The following is a 27,302-nucleotide window of genomic DNA, read 5'->3' as shown; positions in this document are numbered from 1 at the left end:
CCTACTGTGTCCTGTAAAACTTTAAGTAGGTGTTAGTCATTCGTGAAAATTTGTAAAACCTGGGTGTTCACAGTTTTGGACATGAACAAATTCTGATTTAATGAGTATTTGCACAGCTGTTCCTATGCAGAAAAGGCATCTTACAGTCTTCTTACAGTCCACATGACACCAACTTTAAAAAACCCTAAAGCCTGAAATCAAGTATGTTTAGCTCAGCAAATTTACTATACAGTATTTTAACCCCATGGCCCATGTTGTGGGCCACAAACTTAAAAAAGTAGCCAGGTTTCTGTCAAAAGGCAACAGAATTTAGACCAATTTTCTTAAAAAAGTGACCAGAAAGCAACACACATTAACAAGACTAAATCAAGACTAACAGCTGGTGGCACCATTTCTCTATTCAGGTGCCATTAAATTACTGCAGAAAAAAAAAAGGGGGGGGGGGGGGGGGGGGAGGGGGGTGCATCAAGGTGATGGGGCACAAGAGTATTAACAAGGATGGTACTAGGACATATATGTGACAAAAGGCCACTGGATACAGACAAATGAATTCATTCAGGGCTTGTGTGTTTTTCTTAGTTTTTGTCAATTGGGCAAAGTTTGATCATTGTGGAAATGTTTGTAGTCAATTTGTGTGTCCTTTTTAAAAAGGTTTCTGGTTGTCATGTGTCTTTTACTAGTTATTACATTTTGTTTTTATTTTGCTTGTGTTTCTTTTGTGAGCTCTATTGCTTTCAAACAACAAGAAATATTGTCATATTGATTATGGTCACATTAAGCAATGAACTGTATTATAGGTCAGCCTGACGTGAATGGTGGACCTGGTGTCAGAAGAAAAACAAAAACTGCTGTGCTCTTTAACATTTGTCACTTTCAGAATTAATCCTATTTCAAAAATTCCAATAGAAATAGTGAAACCCACAATGAAACGTCTCCACCCACATGTAAGTGTGTGTCAGCCCTCGGCCTGGATTATTTTGTTAGTCCAGGCCTCTGTTGTTCACCAAAACAATTAAAAACCCATCAGGCAGACACGTGACTGTGTGATATATTCAATTCAAAAGGTGCAGTGGAGAAGGTTTAAACAAATGTTGCCATAAATGCTCTGCAATGTCATAATTCTACTGACAGATTTTGTGAATATGCGCCTGACTGATTTACTTTAGACCTCTGACCAAATTTATAGTAAATCATTGGTTCTACAGCAATATTTCTTAAAACGTATTCAACCAATTGTTTTAGAATTAGGAAAAATGTCACCCAGTGGAGGAGTGTGTCTGACTTAGGGGTTTCTGTACAGATGAACAACATAATCCAAGTTGCAGACTGACAAACACAAAACATGAGGCAATTAATTGGTTTGAGTTTGGAAAATCACAGGTTATCCTCAAGCTGTGTCCAAGTCACTATAATCTTATTAATGAGGGAATCATGGGAACTGTTTTTACTTGTTCTGGTCTGGGGATTGAACTGATGTAACTCTGTACGGCTAGAACTTGGCTGATCATACAGTAAGTCATTTCATACAGTAATCTAATTGTCTTTTTATGTCAGTGTCCTGAAATTGGGTGAATCCATAAAGACTCTGAAAAGTTGCCTAATCATGCATCCTCCCTTATCTCAGAGACTAAACAGAGTGACAAAAATCCCCAAACCTCCTGTGGACTTGTATATGTACTCTGTTTGAGCACATTTAATGTGACTGCAAAGTCACACAGAGGCAATGGTGAGCTCGAGGTGCCATGGCACAGGTAAGTAATGCATGAGCTTAAAGTGTATTTGTGTGTTATGCTCTGAAACTGAAGGTTAACGCCTGAAAACGGTAGCAGAATCGTCTCCGTCACTTCAAATGTTTATATAATTTAACACAAAAAGCAGATGGAATTCTCCAATTCAACAAGGGGGGGACATAAAAAGTACAAATACAGCTAGAAACAGTGATATAGAAATGTGGATCTTTATTAGACATGTTAGGAGTCATTCATGAGTGATGAGTGAAGGACCTCAGACATACAGCTGACAGAAGCTGAACCCTCTTTGTGACTCTTTTTACTTTACTGCCATCATTTGGCTGAAACTTGGCACTGCCATTCATTTGGTTCCTCTTTAGTGTTGGCTAGTTGTGTACTTATTTGTGCCTTTATGCACAACTATTAATGTTACTACACAGTGACTGGATAATGTTTTTTCATGAGTTTAAACGATTTAACTGAGTTCAGATAAACTAATTATATGTCTGAAGCCATGGTGTTTTCTTAACTCTGGGTTATTTGTTTAAATATTTTTTTCTTTTCAATTATATTACCAAAGTCATATGTATCTGTACTCTGAATATAATCAGAAGTTTAATTTTTAATTAATTTAATTCCAATACTTATTTTTGTAGTGGGATGAGCAGGGGGGGAGTCAGTATATGCAGGCCTATATAAGATTAACTGTTGTTAGCTGACAAATTCATTTTTATACATAAATTTAACTAATGTAACAATTCTCAACGTTTTTTAATATACTGTAATGTTTTTTTTTCAGTAAGCCCAACACTGCCAACACTGTAGCACCATAACTTCAACTTTTGTTTAAGCTACATGCCTGCAATCACTTTCGTACCTAAATCAAACATAAATGAGAGTTTTAATAACAAAATCTTACATTACATATTTTTTGAATGTCAAATTAAATTTTTTGTTTAATACACCTAAGTTAGGCCTAGTTTCTAATTTAGTCCAGGTATATAGTCCTGTGAAATAAAATATCATTGAATTAAACGAAGACGGCACTGGTCCCATATATAATAGATTAATTTTTTGTCATTGATTATTCTGGAAAGCAAATTATTACATCCTCATTCTCAAACCCGCATTTTAACTGACTAGCGGTCACCGTTTTATTCGACTGAACCCGGGACCAATCGGACACAGTCGGAAAACAGGGGCGTGCTCATTTGTGGTGATGCGTCTCAACTGGCGGTACAATCGGATGATTCTAGGCGGGCGGAGCTAAGTAGGAGGAAATGGCACAGTTGGCTGACAGCTCTCAAGAAAACCGGCGACGAGCATCCGTACCCGGCAGTTTCAGGGGGACGTCTTCAACGCCTTTCAATTCATTGGAACCACAAAGAGAAATATCAAGCTGAAGCGAAATTATTCGCAGAACCACACAAACATTTAGCTACTTATACATCAAGATACACTTGTATGCTGCAGTTTCTAAAAATATCCGCGTAGGTGCACGGAGATTAAGGTTTCAGAAATACGGTTACAGAATGGAGACGCAAATACATGTACCCGTGGGGTCTCCGGTAATTAGGAAAATCCCTATATTCGTGGACGAACACAACGTGACGGACGGGGCGATGAAGCTCATTGAAGTGCTGAGACCGGCGTGGGACAGCAGACACATCAAAACCAAGGTAAGGTGAGCTTCATGCTAGCAACGCAGAGCGGGGTATGCTAACGTTGGGCTAGGTTAATGACAGCTCTGCAGCATCACCCGGCTCCGTCAGCCAGCTGAGAGGAGGCCCGTGGATTAATGCCCCTTCATCTATCGCTACTTCGTTCTCAGTGACGAATGCAGATGTGTAAGAACGTGATTCCGTTTTGCTGTCTCAGTGGAGTTAAACTGTAACGTTGAGGAAACGTTCAGGTTACTAGAAAGAAGGTTGAACCTTACTTAAACTCTAAGCTAGTGAAGTCAAGTATGCCAAAGCCTGGATGGTAGGAGAATGTTGTATCTGCAAAACCGAAATCTTTAGTAAATTCAGCACCAAAGCGACATATGTTACAGCGCCCAGCTGGTGGTGACGTGATGGTGGTTTGGTTCAGTAACGTGGTTATTGTTAGTTCATCAAGGAAGCGCAAACATGTCATCATCGGGGTTTTACGAGAGGTTCAACTCGGAGTGTTTATTGATATTCAACCTTGGTTTTTATGATGTCACTCGGCAGATTTGTTTTAATTCACCGTGACTGCATATTACGGCAATAGAAACATTAGCTGCTGAGGCAATGTCGAAGCTCTGTAGAAGGACAAGTTACTGATTACACCTCCAGTGCTGGTGTGACTTAGTTCAAAGCTGATGCCCATTATGTTAAACTTATCTTCAAGTTCATGATCCACTAAGATCTGCCATTTTATGCTATTTTAACAAAAATGTACAGTTTAGTTTTTTCTGTAGTTTACATTTTTGTTTTTTCTTCATTATATCTAACAAAGACCCTGTGCAGACGTTAAACAATAAAACACTGACTAAACATTTGTAACACTGACACCTTGACACATGAATCAAATAAGTTCTAATTTTCACTGAAAAATGCTGTGGATGGTGTAGTGAAGTTTGTACTTTACAAAGCTCATTGATATCGAGGGGCAATTCTTTTTTTCTTTTCAACTTAATTCAATAAGTCAACACAGATTTGGGGGGAGGAACTTTAAGTCTGTGTCGGAAATGAACTCAGTAGACTGAACCAATTTGAAAACTTTTTGGAAACAGGTCTACATACAGGGAATAGTTCAGTACTCCTGTCTGAGACCAAAGTTAGGATTTCAAGCATATTGTTAAAAACTCGACTGAGGGTTTCTACGTCAAATTTTGTGTAATTTAGTGTCTAGCAGTTACATTTGTCACTTAGAAACCACAAGAACACCAGCTAGTGTTTTAAAAGTTGTGGTAGACAGAGACCAGGATGTGAAAATGTTAGTACTGGACATGCTCAACAAGTGTTGATCGCAGCAGTGAGAGCGCCCATGATGACCCAGTTAACGGTAAAACCGCCGAGTGGCGTCAACGTTGTGGCTGATCAGTGTAGTTTATCTCATCTTTGTTTTGGCTGAAAACATTAAACATCCCATCGACTTTGTCAGGGATACAAATGACACCTGATGTCCTAAACTAATGGTAAATATTTTACACTTTACTAATGTTATGGCTGCTTTTATGACAGTTAGTACAAATGTTCCCTCATCAGAAGTAGCAAACAAGGTCATGGAATGTATAAAGAAAGTTATAGTAAAATAATGAAATTTACTTTCTTGCAAAAGTTTGCAACCCCATGATTAAATTAATAAAAATGCACTTTAATTAATTTCTGAAGAAGGAACATTTGTATTAACTGTGCATTAAATATTATGTATATTGTTTGTTTTCGTAATAAGGGGTTGCAAACTTTTGCACACAATCGTGTGAACTCTTATGATGAGTGCTGTAGAAATTAAAGTTCAGAACGTTTTCAGACAATAGTGAGTGGATCTCTGAATCCAGCCTTTCCTCTTGTTTGTTTTCTTTGGTAAAGTCTGCATCTCCTCACATACCTTGTGCTTGAATGATCTCTCCAGATATCATTGCAGTGAATATGTGGTGAACTGCATGATGACTGGATGTTTGTTGTTGTTGTTTTTTTCTCCATTTTTCTGCCAAGTCTATAAACAGTGTCCACAACACAACAGTGTCATCCAACTGCGGTGCCAGGTGTGGTGCGATGCTGCACAGCAGGTGGATGGCATCCTCTCGTTAAGTTTTCTCCTTTCCTTTTTTTTTCAACACATTGCATTGATTTGAAGATACCACAGTCTGTTATATCTCTCTGGCTCTTTCCCTCAGTTGCTTGTTTTGTTTTTTTAGCATCAGCAAAGTGATGAGGTGGCTTCTCATAATCCCCTATTTCAGCACGACCACTTTGATCTCAATAACAAATACATGATAGAATTATCACCTTTCTGACAGTTTCAAATGAAAACAGAAAAAATATATAATAGAAAATAGAAATTATGGCCAATTCAATTGCAATAAATTGCAGGAATGTATTTATTGTTGTGCCTGATAGGTTCATGTCAGGTAAGGAATATGCATATGTGTGTGTGTTGTTGCTAATCAGAATCTACAGAGTGACCCCATTTACTGCTACTATTCTCATAGTGCATGGTTTGAACTCTGCTTTGGTAACCATATGTTTTTATCCTCGTGGGTAATCTCTGTGGATTTGATACCCCACCCACAGACACCTGCAGCTGAGAATGTCACAGTGTTTACCTCGCTCACTAAAGCCCAGACTGACAGGACTTTTCTCAATGACTATCACCCAAACAAGCTTTGTTCCACTGGGTGCTTTTGTCCTTGCAGCGAGTGGTACAGCTGCATGACTGGCAGCGTTATTCATGAACCAGGTCACAGCTGATAAAGAGCAGAGGAAAGAGGGAGATTGGAATATATTTAAAAAAACAATATTTTGTTTAATTTGGGAAGGATGTTCTTGAGCAGTGGGACCATTGTTTTGATGGGAGCGGGAAGCACCAAATGTGGTGAAGAGCAGCAGGGCAGCACTGTTGACAGAAACACCTGATTAGTCTCAGCACCTGGACAGGAAGACTTTCACCATAAATACACAGTCCACTTCCAGTCACACACACACACACACACACACACATCCACACAAATCCACACAGTGTTCCTGAAAACAGCAGTATGCCAAAAGCAACAGAGCAAAAGTCTCCTCTTCCAACATTCTTATGATGAAAAGTCAATGATTCATCTCCGCTTGCTCCAGGGTGCTCGACGAGACAGCAGAAAACCATTGTACATTTAAAAAAAAAAAAAAAAAAAATTTGCCACAATCATTGTCCCATCAGGCAGTATATGGCTGAATGTTTACCTCTGTCTGGGTCCAAGCTTATCGTTGTCTGTCGATGTATTGATTGCCGGTCTTAGCGGCTCATTGTGTGGTGCGTAGAAGGGATCAGTCATGTGGTAGTAAATGCGTGTATGCTTGTGTATTTACGGTCATAACAGGGATGCCTGCGCGCCCAACTTTGTGGGCAGCAACGCGCGGAATGCCAGATATGTATGAGTGAGCGTCTGGGTTAGGGGAAATGTGTATGTTGTCATTGTGTTTGCAGCAGTGGGATGGACTGTCCCACTGTTTTCTACAGAAGTATTGCTGATATTCATATTTAAGTCAAACCCAGTCAAACAGGGTTTTTTGCTTACTCTTCATGTTGGAACCTAACCTATTCTCAGAACTCCGGCTTCTTGCAAAGTCCATTCCTGTGTGTCTACGGTCTCCTCTAAAGCTATTACAATTTGATGGCCAATTCTTTGATTTAGCTTGCTGGTCAAAATGATTATCCCCCAGGAAACTATGGAGAATTTCTATAAAACGCAGCATCATTCATTAAATCCTACATAGTAAGGCCCCTATTTGGTCCTTTTGGGATGTATGTGGCCAGTCTTTTGAACAGAAATGTGTTCAGCCAACAGCAAACACAAATAAATTGACCCTGCTGTTCAGGTACTTTCAGAGGGGCCTTTAAATACAGGTTCTTCTTCAAGGGGCACATTTTAGAGAAAATATGGAATTGCCCACTTTTCTGTTACTGAGTTTTTTTTCCTAGTTATGACAAAACGTCTGCTTTACACAAGTAATCGAATATAGTATTTGTTTTCTTCATATGAGAAAACAACACTTCTATGACTAAAAGTATAAAACATAAAAAATATTCTATATAAAATCTAGAATATTTTAATCTCAGTCTCAGAATATTTGAATAATCAATATAAGATGTATATTGTTTGTATGTGCATATATGTTATATTTATAAAAACTGCATTATGGATCTCGTTAAAAGATCCCATGCTCTGAATAACTGCTGGCTCTGATGCGACACTGAGCATGTAATAACATGTAGCTCAGTGCTGGTGTCTCCCCTTTTAAATAAAATGACCATAGAAGCTCAGTAAGTGATGGCTTTGTATCTCTGTGACAAGTTAATTATGTCTTCTCTTCCTATTGCAGCTCTTCACTGATGGAACCACCAACAAGCTAGTGGGCTGTTACATGGAGGACAGTCCAGAAGATGTGGTCCTGGTCAGAGTATACGGAAACAGGACAGAGCTGATTGTGGACCGAGACAATGAGCTCAAAAGCTTTCAGGTAGTGTTAATCAGTGTGTGATCTGTCCACTGTGCCACTGAAATATTTTGCCTGTCTAATTGTTTTGTTTCGTGTGTTTTTGTGTCTCCTCTAGGTGCTACATGCTAATGGCTGTGCTCCTCGCCTCTACTGCACCTTTCTGAACGGCATTTGCTATGAGTTCATGCAGGGGGATGCTCTTGGGACTCAGGATGTCAGGGATCCCTCCCTGATCAGGTTGGGACATTTGAATGACTTGCCTTAGAGATGGTTAAAAAAAAAATAAAACTGTGCGGGTTTCTAAATTGTCCAAGCTTAGGCATAAACTACTTTACAATGGAGAACTATCTTGAACTATCTTATCTATCCTGCAAATGACAGAGGCAAATCATACAGTTGTATGCAAAAGTTTAGGCACCTCTGACAATGTCCATGATTTTTATTTATAAATATTTGGGTGTTTGGATCAGCAATTTCATTTTGATCTGTCAAATAACTGAAGGACACAATGCCCAATATGCAGCAAAACGAAATTAGACAGGTGCATATATTTGGGCACCCCAACAGAAAAATCCCATCAATATTTAGTAGAACCTCCTTTAGCACAAATAACAGCCTCTAGATGCTTCTTATAGCCTGTAATGAGTGTCTGGATTCTGGATGAATGTATTTTGGACCATTCCTCCTTACAAAACATCTCCAGTTCAGTTAGGTTTGGTGGTTGCCGAGTATGGACAGCCCGCTTCAAATCCCCCCACAGATGTTCAATGACATTGAGGTCTGGGGACTGGGATGGCCATTCCAGAACATTGTACTTGTTCCTCTGCATAAACGGCCCGAGTAGATTTTGATCAGTGTTTTGGGTCGTCGCCTTTTTGTGAAACTTTGTGACTGAGTCCTCAACATTATTCTCAAGAATCTGCAGATATTGAGTGGAACCCATGCAACCCTCAACTTTAACCAGATTCCCAGTACCAGCACTGGCCAAAAAACCAATTGAATCTAATAAGGAGTTAAACGAAGTGCTGAGGCAGTTACTGTCAGCATCTGCATGAATGTTAAAGTAACCAGCTATAATGACTTTATCTTTACTAAGTACTAAATCAGACAGAGTCTCTATAGGTATACGGGAGTTGTGGGGGGGTGACGGTTGTAAGGACACTGCAGAGAGGAGTGTAGGACTGGATCTCTGCATCCTCTTGATTGTCATTCTTTTGGTTGTCTAATAAAAGACACAGCATTCCAAGAAAAACACTTGCTACCTACAGTAACATTTGGGCAAGGTTCCATCATGCTGTGGGGCTGTGTGGGAATCTGTACTGGGAATCTGGTTAAAGTTGAGGGTCGCATGGATTCCAAAAGACATTCATCCAGAATCCAGACACTCATTACAGGCTATAGGAAGCGTCTAGAGGCTGTTATTTCTGCTAAAGGAGGCTCTACTAAATATTGATGTGATGTTTCTGTTGGGGTGCCCAAATTTATGCACCTGTCTAATTTCGTTCTGATGCATATTGCGCATTTTCTTCCAATAAACCTCATTTCACTACTGAAATATTACTGTGTCCTTCAGTTATTTGATAGATCAAAATTAAATTGCTGATCCAAATATTTATAAATTAAAATCATGGACATCGTCAGGGGTTCCTAAACCTTTGCATACAACTGTAAGTCACATGCAAATGGTAGTTGGTGTTCTGCAAAAACAAATGGTTCTAAAAGCTTTATCCCAGCTCAGTCTGTCTTGCATAATGTTTTCAGTTGTTTTCATTAGACTTTTTTTCAGGAACTCTGCAGGACATTGGTCCTCATCTGACTTTGCAGATAAAATTTCCTTAACTCTGTAGCAGTGCTGCCTGTCATGAGAGACATTTCTTTAAATATGGGAACAATATAGTTAATATTGTACAAATTAAATGTTATAACAGTCATAGTGATCTTGTATATGTGTGTGTTTCCTCTAAGACTGATAGCCCGGGAAATGGCTCGTATCCATGCCATCCATGCACACAATGGCTGCATCCCCAAACCCAACCTCTGGATCAAGATGAGAAAATACTTCTCCCTCGTGGCCACGGAGTTCACCGACCAAGCCTCCAACATCAGGTGATATTTTGGCTTTTCACCTCTGATTATTGTTCTGTACACTTTGGTGAGAGTGATGCATATAGCTCATGAGGTGCAGCCTAAATTTGGCTGTAACATTAGTTTTGAGAACAGAGTTTCTGCTCAGTAGCACTTGGTGGTTTTAATGTTGTGTGGGACAGGGTTCATTAGTATATAATATTATTATAAAGAACAGAAATAACCTCTTGAGAGCTAAAGACTATTTGGTTCGCACCTTAGCACTGGATCACAGAGCATCTCATAACCTGGCCAGCTCCCCAGTCACAGCTAAAACCTTAGTCCTGATGGCTGTTAGCCTAGCATATGTCTTATGTAACTGTAACAGTAATAGCTGGCTGGATTAGAGAGTCTGAGGCATGCAATAGGCCAGCAGATGTTTGCTTAGCTCAGTGTATCAGGTTCACTTTACTCGCTGCCTTGGTAACACACACAGCTAGAGTGTCCTTGTCTGGGGTGGCAGACATTTGTCACTATGCAGTCTGAAGCAGACTGTGTGGAAGCCCACATGTTAATGGGCTTTTTCAGACATACCTTTTGTAATATAGGGTTTTTATTTAAATACGATTACCTGCCACCACACATGCTGAACAGTGGATAAATAGTGTGATATCTGTGCTGTACATGAGACAGGGATTGAACTTTTGAGACTCTGGGAGAAGCCACAGGTGAACAAGAGGAAGCAAGGCAATTAAAAATCCCCATGGAGACACATATGTGTGTCATATCCTGCTATCAGTCTGACTGTGGATTAGGCTTCATAATCCCATTACAGTTAGCACTGGGGTCTCTGCTCAGCACACCACTCGGCTTGGCTAAGATTGGTATCCTTGGCTAGTCTCTCTAAATTGGCCAAGAAAACCACTTAAAGCCTGACGTCTGCAGTTGACCTGAGTGGGTCTGTTTGGGTCATGTGACCTTGGCTGAATGATCTTAAGACCTCTGTCACACGCGCTAGCAGATATGCAGTTGGAGGAGATGCCCCACTGCCATTTTCAAGCAACAGTGTGGATTCATGAAAAAAAGCTAAGCTTTGTAAACAGACCTCATAACTAAAGAGTCATTGTATTGTTTCCATAGCGACTCATGAGCAGTCAGCAGAAACACAAGTGTCCACTGAGAATATGTTTCTCTGTGTTGACTATGTGTGTTAAAATAGTTGTCAATTGGTTCTTCTGTGCGTGTACGACACAGCTGACCTTTATTGTTCTTCATCCTTGTGCTTGTGTCCAGAATCCAGCAGGAGGTTCCCAGCAAGGAGGTGCTGGAGGAGGAGATGGCGTGGATGAAGGATCATCTCTCCACACTAGGATCCCCTGTGGTGCTCTGCCACAATGACCTGCTCTGTAAGAACATCATCCACAACAGCAAAGAGGGTATGTAACCCGTTCTTAAACTGCATGACGTAACTGTCCCCATTGGTTGAGTATTTTTGATTGATTGATCATCAGAACTGACAACATAATAAGTAATGCTCAAATGCACCGTTTCCCAGAGCAGCAAATGGAAAAGGAAAAAAACAAATGCTTTTGTCAGGAGCCTCCTGGAGGAGCTAAATTAAAAAAAAAAAACCCAAAACGGAGCAGTGTTGTAGTAGGCACAGTGTGGTGAGCACAGAGGGGGTCATACTTTGAAAACGTGGGTCTAGTCAAGCAGGCATGATTGCAAAGATTATTAGATATCAATATCAAGGTACAGTACTATTAAGTACAGTTGGTACCTGATTACCATCTACCTTGTTTAGTACAATTAAATCGTTTAGCAATCACAGTCAGAACTAACTGCACAGAGACCCTTCACTGCATGTGGTCTCATTCAATATGATATAACCAACATAGATGAATTTTGCTAAACGACTAGTTGACAGCATGTCTTCTTTACAAAGGTTGAAGCAGTGTTGTACTTTCGAGATTCTGCTACATGTTGCTGAGCTTTGCTGGCTGTATTGCCCAGATAATCGCCATGGTTATGAGCTAATGCCAGGTTTGCAGTTGTTTCAGTCAGTAATGTCAGACTGTGGTGCAGGAAGGTAGAGCAGTTGTTGGTTCGATCCCGGCTCCTCCGGTCACATGTCAAAGTGTCCTTGAGCAAGACACTGAACCCCAACTTAGTTGCTCCCGGTGAGTGTTGTCCAGCTGCATAGCAGCTCCCCCATCGGTGTGTGAGTGTGTGTGTGTGATTGTGAGTGCGAATGGGTGAATAAGAAGCAGTGTAAAGCTCTTTGAGTGCAAATAGGTAGAAAAAAAGCACTATACAAGTTGAGACCATTTAATATTCACTGGTACTAAACAGGGTCTTCTTCCTTTGGATACTTGTTCTATCCATTTAACCAATGAACATATAAGAGTATTTTCACCAAGGGAAACATACATAGGCCAAGTCAAACTGGTCAACACATGGCCTACTGGAAGCAACCTCCCCCACCCTCGCAGGATGCCTCGCCTAATCTGCACCCTGCGTGTAACTCAAGTTATTTAGAAATGGCCCTTCCACTTTAGCTAACAAGTGTTAAAGCAGCAACCGTCAGCGCACTGCTTAGCTCTTTCTTCACAGTGGCTGTCTGAAGGTGGAGATAGCTGCTGCTCCTTTTATTTACTGGTCATGTGATGTGTTTTTCAGGTCACGTTCGATTCATAGATTACGAATACTCCAGCTACAACTACCAGGCGTTTGACATAGGCAACCACTTCAACGAGTTTGCAGGTTTGTCCAAAAAACGGTTGTATACTGTGACTGGAATAAAATAAAACATCATTTAGTTTGCGTTATTCTTCAACTGCTTCCACATGTGATAAGGCATGAGTGACCTGGACTATGGGCTGTACCCCAGTCGGGAGATGCAGGTAGAGTGGCTCAGGGAGTATCTGCAGGCTTACAAACTCTTCACCAAGAAAAGCGAGGAGGTCAGCCCACGGGAGCTGGAGACGCTCTACGTACAAGTTAATAAGTTTGCTCTGGTGAGATGAAATATGTTGGCAAACACACACTCTTACTATCTTACACACTCACACCAACTGTGTCTCACACTTCTTTTTCTCTAATATGTTATGTTTCTCTCTCAAGGCCTCTCACTTCTTTTGGGGCTTCTGGGCACTCATCCAGGCCAAATACTCCACCATTGACTTTGACTTCCTCGGGTAAGTTGCAGGATGCATTTGTGTGTGTGTGTGTGTTGGAAAGGATTAGCTTTGTTTGTGGTGACCCCCTGTGTAGAATATTGCATAAGCAGCAGATTGGACTTTGTGTGAATGTGTCAGTGGGGGTTAAACTGTGTTATGAAAGGCTGACACTTGACATTCTAAAGCTGATTTTTTTATTTTTTTTTAAACTCCCACCTTGGGGTGCTACAGTAAATATCCCTCATATTTTGCATGTTTCACTGTTCACAAAAAAGCCTGTAACGTAGTAGGTGTAAACTCCCAAATTTTAAAGCACTATTGTAAAGAAGGAGACAAGAATTTGTTGTTTGGGTTTAATGTTACAAAGGTGTACAAAGCAAAAGGTAAAGTCCATCTTAACATTTTTATCATTACATATCTGATCTGCTGAAAGAATGAGGTGGAAAAAACTAAACAGTGACAGTAGTAGATTTAGATTCTTCCGTGTCATCGCCACTTTCTTCTGTTTCCTCCAGGTATGCTGTGCTACGTTTCAACCAGTACTTCAAGACCAAACCTGCAGTCATGGCCCTGCAGATCCCAAACTGAGTAGAGAAGATGGGGGAGGTTAGAAAAAGGTGTATTGCTAGGGAAGTTCTGTAGCTTGTGGACTCTTCTCCATGAGCCAGCTCTTGTTGGACCACTGCTCTGTCAACCTGGCATCCTTGTTTTCTAACAAGAGTATTTAACACTTCGATTTCTCCAGTCTTAGCCCAAGAAACTTCCAACGTGTGTGTCGCGTGTGTGTGTGTCGCGTGTGTGTGTCGCGTGTGTGTGTGTCGCGTGTGTGTGTCGCGTGTGTGTGTGTCGCGTGTGTGTGTGTCGCGTGTGTGTGTGTGTCGCGTGTGTGTTGCGTGTGTGTGTGTGTCGCGTGTGTGTGTCGCGTGTGTGTGTCGCGTGTGTGTGTGTCGCGTGTGTGTGTGTCGCGTGTGTGTGTGTGTCGCGTTTGTCGCGTGCGTGTACGTATGCTTCTGCGTCTAAACCCGATTCTCTACCCATTGAGCCACCAGGCCCCCACCCAGTAAACTGACCTTGATGTGTAGAATTGGTGCTTTTAGAGGAGTTTGCACCTGATCTGATTAGACTAGACTGATAAATGCATCCATAAGCTTTTAAAGCTGTTCATTTATGCCACACTCCAGAAAAGGGACGTCTGCTTTCTCTCTCTCTCACACACATACACACTCTGTCTTTTTGGATTATTTAACTCGCCTTTATTGACCCAGCAGGGGGAGACACTGAGCTGTGACCTTTGTGTACTACTGTGGGTCTCATGTAACTTGCAGGTTTAATAATGGATCAGGTGAGCAGCAGCACTTCACATCAAACAGAGACGTACAGTAACTGATGCTGATAATAGGCGGTGAGGACAGTGCGTGCTCAGTGTTTTAGGGGGGATCGCATTTGTGTCCTTGCCTGTCTTATCCATTTGTTTTCTTTAGACGTGATGATCAGGGCCTTCTCAGGGTGAAGTACTCTCACTGGGACATGAAGGCCCATACTGTATTTGGGAGCCAGCTATATTCTTGAAGAGGTTCGAATCTGCCACATCTGTAGTTTTCAATGTGAGAATAATCAAGAGGCCCTTCATTTTAGGGACCTGATGGTGAACTATGCTGCTGAGTAGATTTGCAGACAAAGGCCAAATTAGTTTAGGATTTTGAATGGAAATGTTACAGTGGGGTTCTTTTTGTTTTTGCTCTGAATTGGCAGAGCAGACAGTAAAGTTAAATACTTCAACTTAAATGTTGCATTAAAGTGAAAAAAAAAAAAAAAAAAACACATTTCGAATTAAAACTTTGCCCTAAAAAAACTTTATAGAAGTGCACTAATAGTAGTTGGTGGCCTAACACTCTGTGTTTGTAGTCACCAAACAACAAAAAACATTTCCTCCACTGTGTATTCATAATATTAGGCACAGTGTTTAACTACACCATTAAACATCCAATTAAAGCCTGAACTCTACTGTCACTTTAATAGTTGAGTCTGTTGCGTGACCTTGCATCTGTAACCACATCCAACAGTGAGTTCATGGTGTATGAACCCACACATGTTTTTCTCCTCTCTGAAACGTGTGTAGTTTTCTAAAGTTATATATTAACTAATCCGGATTGTACAAACAGTAAACCAACAATATATATGGTTGAAAAAAATGCGCAATCCAAATGAAAGCTGAAGGTTTTGCACTGTTAGCTGCACTGAACTAAACTTTTTCACACTTTAAATAATGCAAGTTTAATCCTGCGTGACAGTTTTTCTCTATGCATTACACACTGGGTGAGGTGACGATAACCGAAATAACAAATTCCTGTTAAAATTCTATCAAGTTGCTGGAAATGTTCTACATTTCAAAGACCAATACATCCAACTACTTGCATGTGGGGCGAACGTGAGGATCTGAATTTCCTGTTTCCATGCAAAGATTTCCCCCCTCTTTGTGTTGGACCTATGATAATGTTTTAAACACTTTTAAGTGGGGTTTATTTATTGAGTCTAATCTTGCATTTCTTTTCTTGTTTTCTAATCAAACAATAATGGTTTGAGAATCTGCATTGCATTTCGAGATTCACTATTTTTGTGTTTGAATGTACTAACTTAATTTTAAGAAACACTGTACAGATGATTTTGTTTTTCTTTATATGCCATTATTAACTTTTTGTAAATCTTGCTTTGTGAGCTGAACTGTAGAGCGACGTGTGGAGGGGCACAGTGTTTTTGACTTGCAGATGTACTTTGTAAATGTGCTCATCCACTGCTAAAGGTGATGCTGCGTCCGTGTGTGTGCTGCCAGTGGAGATGGAGGATGTAAATACTGTAAGAAATAACTGTGAAAAGCGTTGTGATCCTTCACATCGCTGTAGGAGTAGCATGAAGAATTATTTAACAGCTGTTGGTAAATATTTCCATTAAAATATAGAAAATGTTTTAAAAATATAATGTGTTGGAGCTTTTGAATTTCTTTGGAAAGCTATTTGACTTAAAGAATGTAAAATGACTTTTCAGCTCATGCTCGAGTTTTCGCCCATGTTTGTCTGTGTCTGTCCTGGTGGTTCGGGACAGGAAAGAGAAAACGTCTCTTCCTGACTTCCTGCCAAAACACAAACACGTTGACACTGGCTGTGGCCATAATATCAGGCATGAAGAATTTCATATCTCTAACAAACCCACACTCGCTGACTCCAAATTATTATGGTTACTTGCCTCTTCGACCTTCACTGCAGATGACAATAGTATTGGAAAGTGACACTTATCTGCTGAGTCAAGTACATCTTGATAACACTAATGACAGTTGGAGCTTTCATCCAAAAGGAGCTGCAGTTACAAAATCTGAGCTATGAGTTCGCTAATGTTCTTTTACGTTTGACTTTTATGCTATACTGCAATGCCACATTTTTTTAATGTATTTATTGTATATGTAAGACCGATAAAACACTTTCCTTTTAGAAATGGTGAGTTCAAACACTGAATTTTGTTTATGTATTTCTACCCCCTCTGCACATAGTGTATCACTTTTTGCTGTGTAGCTGCAGACTGCTCAGAGTGACCATGTTGACCTTTGGCCTCGGTCACATCGTAAAGACCGCTAGTTTTAATGTTGTGGCTAATTGGTGTATTGTCTGCACCCAAAACACTGCTGTTTCTCATTCACCCTCAAACAAACTCACACTCCAGTGATGGCACAGAGCTGCTCTGCCAGATGCTCGCCTGCCCCTGTGTCTATTGTAACACATGAACGGGAGGAGCTTGAAATCGAACTGCTAATCCCACTATTGGTGTTTCTTTTTAGTGAGCTCATTTTATACTTACTCTCTAGTTGGTCTAGGACAGTTTCAGGGCCTACAGTACTTAACAAAGGTGGCGCATTACACCGGGACTGTATTACACTTTTAGTTTGATTCATACCTGTAGTTTTGATAAAAATGTGACTAATTTTATGATGCTCGGTCATAAAAACATTTATATCCTTAATGACTTAACAGAAAATGTTAAACCACTTTGGATTTACCCATGATTATGATGCTATACTTATTTAGAGTCTTCAAACCACAGAGTGTGATCCTCTTAGAATAAAAATGTAATATGTCGTCTAAAAGCAGTCTATGAATGTACAAGGTCCAGATATTTTGCCCGATTTGTCCAGAATGTCAAACTATTCATTGGGGGGAATTAAGGACAACCTGGCAACCGTGACATTATTAATGGCTTTTAATTGATCTACAAAGCATCAGTAAAACGTTATTAGCCATAAACTCTCCCTTGATGTATGCTTCCTTATTAGAAGACACTACTATAAGTACCTGTCTGATATGTACACTTGACTCCAACATCCTTGAAACTATATGTTACAGGTTTGGTTAAGAGTATCACAGAAATGTTGATCCAACTTGTACTTTTATTATGATCAGGTTTGTTCGTCAGTACTTAAATTATTACAAAATCTCTTTTACACCTCTCAAGCATCCGTGAACCAATTTCTAAACTGGTTCCACCTTTTGATGACAGACAGTTGTTGAACTTGTGACAGTTGTAACAGCAAGAGAAATGCAGGTGTTACTGTTAACGCAAATGACAGCTGTGATCATTTAGGTGCGTCAGCACCAGTGAGACTAGAACAGGGATGTGGAACATGTGACTGGAGTGCAGTAATTATAGTTACAGCTGTTTGACAAATCAAAATGTTCTCTTCTCAAGTTTTTTCTGTGCTTGTCTGCTTGGTGAAAAATACATAATGGAAAAATATTCTGTCCCACTGATATATTGTGTTGAGCTGACATAATGTGTTATCCTGGAGAACATGATTTATGAAGCAAAGTAATTACTGTCCCTGCCTGGGTGTGTAGGGAGAGGTTCTGTGACTCATATATACACACACACACACACACACACACACACGCACATGCATCTTTAAAAAAAAAAATCATACCAAACACAATTAACACAACCAATTTATTGTCTTTCAAGAAAAGGAAAAAAAAAACAGCACAAAACTCTGAAAACATAGAAATGTACACCTTTAAATTACACAAGCTCTTATAAACAAAATAAAGTCTCTTTCTATATTTACATCAGCAGGGGTAACTATAGGTGACTCCTCAGAATGTCTCCACTAAAATCAGATAAACTTTTTCCTTTGATATCCATCTCTGTACACAAAAGCCAGCATCGTTCCTCCACACAGCCCTGACCGTGCTTGGATAGGATGAGCCACAACCCTGAGGTCTGAAACTTGTCTTGTGATTTGTCAACCTAAAGGTGGATTGACCCCAGTTTTATTAGGGTAGTAATAAATTGCTCAGCATGCTTATTGAGAGACGAGAGCCAAGACAGCAAAAGCTTCCACGTGTTCTATTTGTGCCACTATTTTACATCATGCAAGCATGTTTTTATCTGCTGCCGCACCACCTTCACTTGGAATTAAAAGAGATAAAGAATTGACAAACTAGTTATTAAAGGCCAACTTCACCTTTGTAAACTAGCTTCCTATGGCTGTAGTTTGCATGGTCCATGCACACTGCCTGGCCAGAAAAAAAAAAAAAAAAGAACCACCTGGACTGAACTTAGTAAATAGGTACTGTAAGAGCCTTCAATTGGATAATTGCTACAGTGATTAAAGTCTCAGCTGGCAACAAATTATTCATCCCTAAGTGATGCTAAGAGGAGCTGACTACCTGGATATACTGAATGAGCCACTTTTCCCAACAATGGAGTTTTTCTTCCCTATTCAAAGATGACAACACCAGAAATCATCAGGCTCAAGTAGTGAATGATTGGCCAACACCAAGTGTGTAGAAGACTTTAGACAGTGGTCTGACTCTCCCATCATCAATATACGATCTTGGTGAAACATGTATGCAACTTTGAACATTGTTAATTTTATGACTTGCAAAAGCTCATTGAAATGATGCCATGGAGAATGAGTGTAATCAGAGCTAAAGGTGGTCAAAATCGTATTATCATTATTATTAAATATGAGTGTGTGACTTTGTTTTTGTCTAGGCAGTATGAAACCTCCCACTGTCTTCCCCATATTAAAGTATCTCTTTTCTTCTAGCTTAAGAGCTAGCCTCCAAATGATGTCATCTTGACGAGTTTTTTGTTCAGATATCATCTGGAGGAGCTTTTAGTTTGTTGCAGATACATGTTATTACACTGAAGACACATGTCATTCATAAACATGTACCTCCTGAACTAAAAGCATAGAAAGAAAGCTAATAATTGGTGAATTTGCCCTTCAATACTTTTTAAAACATAAATTTTAAGTGTTCAGATTTGTACAAATTAATTTAAAGTTAATTAAGATTATTGACATTTCACTTCACACCTTTTAGTTTAACTCGTTCACTCAATTTTAAACTTAACACACAAAACTACTAGCATCATTTGCAGGGAGCTTTCTGTGTTTTAGTATTGGAATTAGGGATTTGCCATTTATTATGAAGAAAACACATCTAATGCTGTTAGTTACGCAGAAGTCGAATGTGTTTGCATAAACACAAGAAATAAACACCGCTAATACTGTAACATTCACATTTTACTGTTACAAGTCTGAATGGCTTTAAAACACCTCCTGCTGCATCAATCATATATGTCTAAATTGACTAACACAACAATAGAGATAATTACAAACATCCGTGAATGCAGCCTTTTCAAGAAACATAGTACAGGCCTATGCTAAGTGCTAACATGGATCATAATAATGCTCAGCGAGCTGAATTGTTGACATGTAGTGCTGTAGCCAAAGATGTCGAAGACTGATGGATATTTCAGGTTTTTCGTTAACATTTAGCTTTACGTTTACTCTCTATTTCTTGCAGTGCAGCTTTAGGAAACTCGATGCACTAGTACCAGGATTGCGGACAAAATTCAAAAAGTAATTTTTAAAAAATTTAATTCAACAATTCACATGATTGTGCATATGTTCTGCAATTCTGTGGGAGGCTGCCTGTATAAAGACGAAACAGCAGATATATTTCTGGGGATACATACATGGGACGTTCTCAACACGACAATAAAACACTCAAAAGAAGCCAACGCAGAGGTATAAAAGCCAAATGGGCAAAGCTGAGGTCAACCCACCGTGCTATGGAGAGGGAACTCACCGACACACAAATACAGCATAATACAGCACAGCCTGACTGAACAGTGTGATGTGAGCGGACGAGGGAGGAGAGGATTTACTGGATATCACCAGGGTGGCAACAGGATGTTCGTTTTATGGGAAACCTGATTCAAAACAGATGTGACATTTAGACCCATTTGAAGGCAGGTTATCTGAATCTGAATTGTGGATGTTAGTTGTAACATTTCAGCAACAGCTTATGTTACAACATACTTTATGTGTGCATATGGATCTTATGTGACAATTAGCAGTCAGGAGCTGTTCTTGTGTGTCTTCATGCAGTAATAACCAGGCTTCAGCAGCAGGGGGCAGTGCAGACATACTGATAACAACAGTTATTCAGTGGCTCTGAGGTCCAACAGGTACAAATAGGAATAGTACAAGACTGCTGAAGTTTCCCCTATTAAATTGAATCCCTGTGGGACATTATGTTTATTAGAAGTCAACACTGGGAGGAAAACGTGAAGCGTAAGGAATTAATCAAGAAATTTCTACACTATAACTTCAATAAAACATCTTTGCTCCAACACAGAGCAGTTGATGATGTGATGTCTATGAAGGGAAATGAGTAAGATAAGAGCTCAACTTTATGTGTGTGTGTGTGTTTTAGAGCAGGGTTTCGTGGGAGACTGTGCTAATTTACAAGAGAGTAAGTGTTTCTTACAGAGGAGCGAATTGTGTCAGTGAATACTCAATCTCTCCCTGTTTGTCCCGTTCATCCTCCAGTCTTCTCCTGTTACTGACAGTCAACACAGAGCACCGCTTGCCTCTCCTCACCTCAGTTTTCCTTTTTTTGTCTTCTCCCATCCACTCCCCCCCCCTTTTTTTTTTTCAGTCAGTCAGGAGCACCAGTTCCCCTTCACTCCTCTCTCCCCCGTCGCTTTCGTCTCCTTCACTGTACGGAGGCCGGTCCCTCTCTCTCTCCCTGGGCAGGGAGGTGGGTGTGATGTGGCTCTCCGCTCGACGTGCAGCTGGTGCCACCTGCGGCAGGTAATGCTCCAGTAATGCGGGGTGGAAGGGCACAGTTGCCACAGAGACCGAGCCAGCGCTGCCCTGGTACTGGGCCTCACCGTGGGAGTAGTGGATCTGCTGAGGCTCTGTTTGACTAAAAAGACAAGAATGAAATGATAAACTCAGTCAATTTCAGTTTGCTGATTTTCAGAGATACGATGGACATGGTGAGGTTCTGTCTATATGTTGGTAGTTCTGTGAGTCATCAATGTTTAAACAAGCATTTATGAATAAGTTGGATCCTTGTTGATCCTTGTTTTATAGTTTAAAGTTTAAAGTTGAACAATTCTCATTTATAATTTGCATCACTAGCAGTACAGTAACAGTGGGTACAATCTACAGAATCCTGTCTTTAAAGTGCGACTTCACCAATTGTCAACTCGCTTTCTATGGCTTTAGTTTATGATGTAAATGTACATTAATGCTTTTAAACTTCCGGCTGACTTCCCTATATTAAAATATTTCTCCGCTTCTAGCTGAAAAACTCCTCCAGATGACATCACCCAGAGGAGTTTTTCATTAGGAGTTCAGATGATGTCATCAGGAGGAGCTCTGGAACAGCAGGTTGACCATAATTACACACTCCATAGTGTGAGCAACAAGATAACACAATCTGAACTGAATGTTCCTGTGAGTTATATCATCTGGAGGAGTTTTTAAATATAGGGAAGTCAGAGGGAAATTTAATGGCCTTCATTTACATGTGCTACCTGAACTAGAACCAAAAGAAGCAAGTTTAATTTGACTAAAGACGTACTTTAAGACTCTGGCACACTTCAGGACAAATTCAGACAAAAAATCCACCAAATGTTTTGAAGTTTCCCTGCTAAGCAGCTTGTCCTTAGCCACTGTGGCCCAAGGCTCATACCACAGGTATTGTAGTAATTAAATCCATTTTCAATTTCAGAAATAAAATCAAACATTTAAAAATGTCTAACATAACACAGGCTTATTACACTATCCATCAAAGTTAGGTAAGAGTGAAGAAATCCTGCAATTAAGTATTTCCGTCAAAAAGTGAAAGATAATTAGATTTGGCCAAGGTCATTGTGACATTCTGATATTAACGTTTTATTTTGAATAGAGATTCTCTAAAGAGAAAACCTGTGGTATGTCCGTAAGGCAAATACAAACAGCACAGACACAAAACAAAGCCATTAACAGTTCCAACCTCCAAATCCTCCAGCTTAACTAGCTGGAGGAGTTAGAGTGAACAAATGGAGAGGGATGCTATTCATCGCTGAGGACAGACTGAAAAACAGCCTAGCTGCAGTATCAATACTCCACTTTTGTTCGTGTCTTCGAGAATAAAAATCCGAGCTGTGGTAGCTGCAGATATTGTCTACAGTGTGTGGAGGTGCAGAACAACCTCTTGTCAATAGACTGAATTGTTGCTGCTGTCTGCCTCAAAGCTGTGTGAGACACACTGGCCCTGTGCACGTGTATCAGCATCTACCTGTGCGAGTACGTCGCTCTCTGCTCCTGTCTGCGGCTCTTCATCATGGCCTTGTACTCGCCCACCCTCAGCCTCCGTCCCTCCACGATGCAGGTCCGTTTGGGCCGCGGTTTGTATTTATAGTCGGGGTAGCGCTCCAGGTGTTGCCGGCTCAGCCTCGCCTGCTCTTCATAGTAAGGCTGCTTCTCCTGGTTGGACATGGCCTTCCACCTCGAACCTAGAGACAGGGGCACACAAAGTGGATAGGGGATAAGTAAAAGAGCAGAGGTGAATTATTTCACAGAGGTTCTCAAAGGCTTTGCTACTTTAACTGTTGGGATTTGTATGGTAGCTTTAGATTTTGCTTATTTCCTATTATTACAATTTGGTCTAATGAATACGTACTGTTCAAAAGAGTTTTCCTTTAGTTACTTTATCCAGTTGTGTCCATGGTGGCCAGTTAGAATTTTGTCAACATTTTATTTTATTTATTTTATTTTTCCTTTCGGTTTATCCAGCACTGCACAGCTGGAGATGGGAATGGGCTGTTGGGGGCACAGAATTTAGTCAAAATAAACCTTCCCATGAACTTTAACCCAAAGTAAAACTTAATAAAATTTAAAGAGGCCCTGTTATGCATTTGCACTGTTGGGTTTTATATTTTTATTCTGGGGCTTTACTCAGTTAATAATAGTTGGCCTTTATGCGATAACTCTTAAACCGTTGCACGCTGAGTCCACTCAACTTGCAGAAGCCTGCCGGTGTGCTGAGCAATGCAGGAAACCATAGATGTAATATGACAGTGGGTGAGTGCGACTGTGTACTTTACGGACCCAGAATGGACATCTGGCTACAATTTTTGTATGTAGCACTGTCAGGAACGTTTCAAAAAAAGTGTGTGGGACCTTCTGGAAGCCTCAGGAAAGTCTTGTGACAGAGCCAATAAAAACACAATATTGTGTTTTTGTGTGATTTCCTCTGCATTCATTCAGCTCCTATATTGGATCTTAGGCATTGGTGAAAATACACACTTAACGTCTCTTAAGTTACAACTAAAGATTTAAAAGGCAAAATGTGACTAATTTTAGTTACTTTGGAACTATAATTTTTACTTTCTACTAGTTAGTTAGTTTCTACTCATTTTGCCAGTAAGCAGTTGCTTATCAATTTTACAAGTTTTTTAATTGATATTATATATTGACATAATTCTTAATTTTTGCAAAAACTTCATTTTGGCATATTCCACTTTTATGAAAAAAAAATGAGCATGACTCACATCAAAAAAGCATCTAGTAAAATGGAGAAGAAAAAGAAAATATTACATTTAGGCCAAATTACAAAATACAGACTTAGTATTAGCCCATTAATTGGACTGTGAGTGATGCATCACAAGAACACAGATCCACAGAACAGATCAGTGTCGGTTAAACAGTAAGCATTTGTTAAGATTTGCTGCCAAGGTTGATCCCTGACTGTACTGAAGAGAGCATTTATAGTTTCAGCTTTTCATTCTTCTTTTACAAGTTACCAGAATTCCTCCTTTAAAATATTGATTTTTTTGTTTGTTCGTTTTGTTTGTGTGATCACGAGCATCATATTTGTCATCGGCTTAGCTGCACATCACTGTGGCGCATTACAACAAATATTTTCACTTTCAAAACAAAGCGAATTTAATTGGTGTGGGAAAAGGTGTGGTTAACACATATTTAAACAGTGCTTTGAGGTGATCATACCACTTTGGAGTGTATTTGAAAAAGACAATGCTTCGTACAGTGAGTAAGAAAGTAATTAGTAATAAGATTGTGTTTAAGTCGATTCTATTATGACACACATAATTGGCACGTCTTTCCACATCCCTGTGTCTCTGTGTGTATCTGTGTGAAGGATGGTGGCACAGACATACACAAGCTCTTCACAATAGAAAGGAATGTAAATGTTTGGTCCAAGGAAAGGGATTTGATCCTGTGTGTGTGCGTGTGTGTGTGTGTGTGTGTGTGTGTGTGTGTGTGTGTGTGTGTGTGTGTGTGTGTGAGACTGTGTGGTAGCAGAAGCAGGTGGTTGTCAGTGCCCTCATGAACACCAGGCAGCATCTCAGAATAGAGACACAGAGTGAAACCCACCCCTACCCAGTGCTGGGCTCACCCAGGATCTTGCTGATGGAGGAGTTGTGCATGTCGGGGAAGGCCTGCAGGATCCTCCTGCGCTCGTCCTTGGCCCAGACCATGAAAGCATTCATGGGTCTCTTGATGTGGCCCGAGGAGGGAGGGGGCCGAGCCTCAGGATAGCTGCCTGGGACTGAGATGGGCAGGGCACCTACAGGAAAGAGGGCTACAGTCAGAAGACCACACCAAATGGAGCTGGAATATGTTACTCATTACTACTGTACAGTCCTTAAACATATCCTTCTCCTTTCCAAGGAGTGGTACACTTGCTGTAATTAAACTTTTCTGTTACGCCCGTAAAAGTGGTGAATATCTACCAGCTCACCTGCTTATTAACCTTTACTCAATGAAAGAAATCTTTCCCTTCACTCACGAACACCCTACTGCACACGAACTTATGATTCACATTCCCCACACACATTCTCCAACCACAAGGTTTGTACAACAGCTCTTAAACTTCAAGAATATAATGATGTATTCTGATAAGAGTTGTATCTGCAGGAGGTGGTGGAATTTAATTTGGAATATCTAAATGTCAGTATGATATTCTGAGGGAACAATAAAGCAATCCAACATTTTTGATACTTAATGTAGAATACTGCCTTGGAAATGGTGAATGTATTACTTGGAACTGTCCAGTATTTATTTGGCCCTACATCGCCCTTCCTGGGACACCCACCCTCAGAGTCACTGCTGAGGTGGTCCTCAGTGGATGCCAGGCCATGTCTGTCTTCACCCCGCTCCGAGTGAGAAACTCTCTCACTGCGAGGAGAGTCTTTATAGTCCTAAATACAAGAAAACACAAAGGCAAGTGAAGTCAGACATGCAGTAAAGGAACACAAATATTCACACTTGAGCACAAAGAGATGATCTGAATTCAGACTGCAGTAAAAAGATGACCCTGTGTGCAAGGGGTGTGTCCGACGCCTGCATGTGTTACAGAGGGTGCTATTAAAGGTAAGGGAAAGGCATGCGTCCCATATCAGCTGCTGTTGAAATGCAGAACTGTAAATGCAAAGAAAGGAAATTACAACACGATGGAGGAGGAAGAATGGTGTTTATTGTTGTAGGGAGGAGAGGTGAAGGAGAAAAGGCATAGATGGGAATGCAGCAACTCTGAATTTGCAAAACTATCATACCATCATTGTATTATCTGTCATCCAGGCAGCGTGCTGTAAAACATTATTTATCCCCATGTGGCAGAGTGTAATACCAAAATAGGTCCGTCAATAGTATTGGTGTTAAAGCAGCAGCAGAGGCGAGCTGGAGCACAATAATGGAGGAGAACCACAGAGTACAGTGTTACTGTGGACAAAAAGAGAGGGCAGGTGGCTCAGTCAATGCCACTCTGAGGTCTTTGTGGTATTGTGAGGCTGCAACAGCTGTTCCTCCAGGACAAGGCTGAGACCTAAGCTTCAGCCACCTCAAAGAATCAAAACCAAGAGCAACTCTCATTTTCCGATGCTTTAATGCACAAGATTTACTAGTGCAAAGCGTCAGTTTGCTTTCTAAAGCCATTTGTGTAATTAATATGACATTTTGTAATCTCTGTATAGTAAAAGTGTATTACATAACCACACTTGTAAATAAAAGTTATAAACAGCAGTTGTCTTTACCAGGGGATACAAAACATGTGGCCCCCTTTTCATTTCCTAATAATGGAAACAGAGTGATTTTTTTTCCATACACTGTTTACTTAAAAGCATTTTCCAGTACTGAGCTGTGCTTCTGTGTATGGCTACAATACAGCCGGGTCTTCAATCAGTAAAATCCCTGTAACCCTAAACCTGGCTCTGAAGTTAAGTGGTGAGATTAAGTGTCCAATTTACATTTCCTTAAGCTGTTAAACATGGAAGTGCAGTAAGATTTTCACAGACACAGAATTCACAATATTATTGGTTATGTATCTGTGGAAGCAGTGGCTTTCTGTCTTCCAGAAAAAGATTGTGAAAACTATACAGATCCAAGACAATATGATCAGGGCTCCTTTGTAATGGTGAGCAGATGTGGATCTGTAGCTCTTTTACTGAGCTTTGTAATGTGTTCACTCTGGAGCTGGTGGAGACCAAAAACAAAGCACAAATAGTGAAAATTGGATTGACATTCACCGTGTGGCAGCTCCACATAAATGATAATGTTGCACCGCGACTCCTGGATGTCTTAATAAGGACCTGTCTCAGCCTGTAGTAATACATTTGCTAATACTGTGTTTGGAGCTTGTTTCTGCTGTTTCCAAGTGGACAAAAGAAGGAGAGAACAACCAGTAATTGCGACGCCTAAAAAGAATGGAGCTGTTCTAAAATAATGCTCTGAGCAGCGATAGCCTGGATTATAACTCGAGTTAAGGTTATTTGGGAAAAACATCTTTTCAGTGACACCGATGCGAATTTTA

The 27,302-nt window shown here is 40.3% G+C and overlaps 2 protein-coding genes across 11 annotated transcripts in view; one reads left to right on the top strand and one right to left on the bottom strand.

Annotated features, from left to right (window-relative positions):
- The first annotated feature begins 2,991 nt into the window (after positions 1-2,991).
- etnk2 (ethanolamine kinase 2) lies at positions 2,992-16,119 on the top strand. The gene is made up of 9 exons (XM_067504131.1): positions 2,992-3,409; positions 7,784-7,921; positions 8,016-8,137; positions 9,866-10,006; positions 11,258-11,400; positions 12,644-12,727; positions 12,821-12,981; positions 13,088-13,161; positions 13,659-16,119. Exons 1-9 carry the CDS (start codon positions 3,263-3,265, stop codon positions 13,729-13,731), a joined length of 1,083 nt encoding a protein of 360 aa, XP_067360232.1. The 5' UTR covers positions 2,992-3,262; the 3' UTR covers positions 13,732-16,119.
- A 1,991-nt stretch (positions 16,120-18,110) lies between these two features.
- LOC137127304 (transcription factor SOX-13-like) overlaps positions 18,111-27,302 on the bottom strand; it is a 42,504-nt gene continuing 33,312 nt past the window's right edge. For 7 of the 10 annotated variants that reach the window (XM_067504125.1, XM_067504128.1, XM_067504126.1 and 4 more), the window contains 4 exons: positions 25,536-25,695; positions 24,891-25,061; positions 22,770-22,986; positions 18,111-21,407 (listed from right to left, as the gene is read on the bottom strand). In XM_067504125.1, coding sequence (XP_067360226.1) covers positions 21,134-21,407; positions 22,770-22,986; positions 24,891-25,061; positions 25,536-25,695 — 822 coding nt within the window. In that variant the 3' untranslated portion in view covers positions 18,111-21,133. The remainder of the gene's footprint in view (positions 21,408-22,769; positions 22,987-24,890; positions 25,062-25,535; positions 25,696-27,302) is intronic. The other 3 variants (XM_067504123.1, XM_067504124.1, XM_067504127.1) reach the window with 1 other exon arrangement.

Source organism: Channa argus, chromosome 5 (genome assembly GCF_033026475.1).
Source record: "Channa argus isolate prfri chromosome 5, Channa argus male v1.0, whole genome shotgun sequence".
Classification (NCBI taxonomy): domain Eukaryota; kingdom Metazoa; phylum Chordata; class Actinopteri; order Anabantiformes; family Channidae; genus Channa; species Channa argus.
This window is presented reverse-complemented; position numbering and strand designations above follow the sequence as displayed.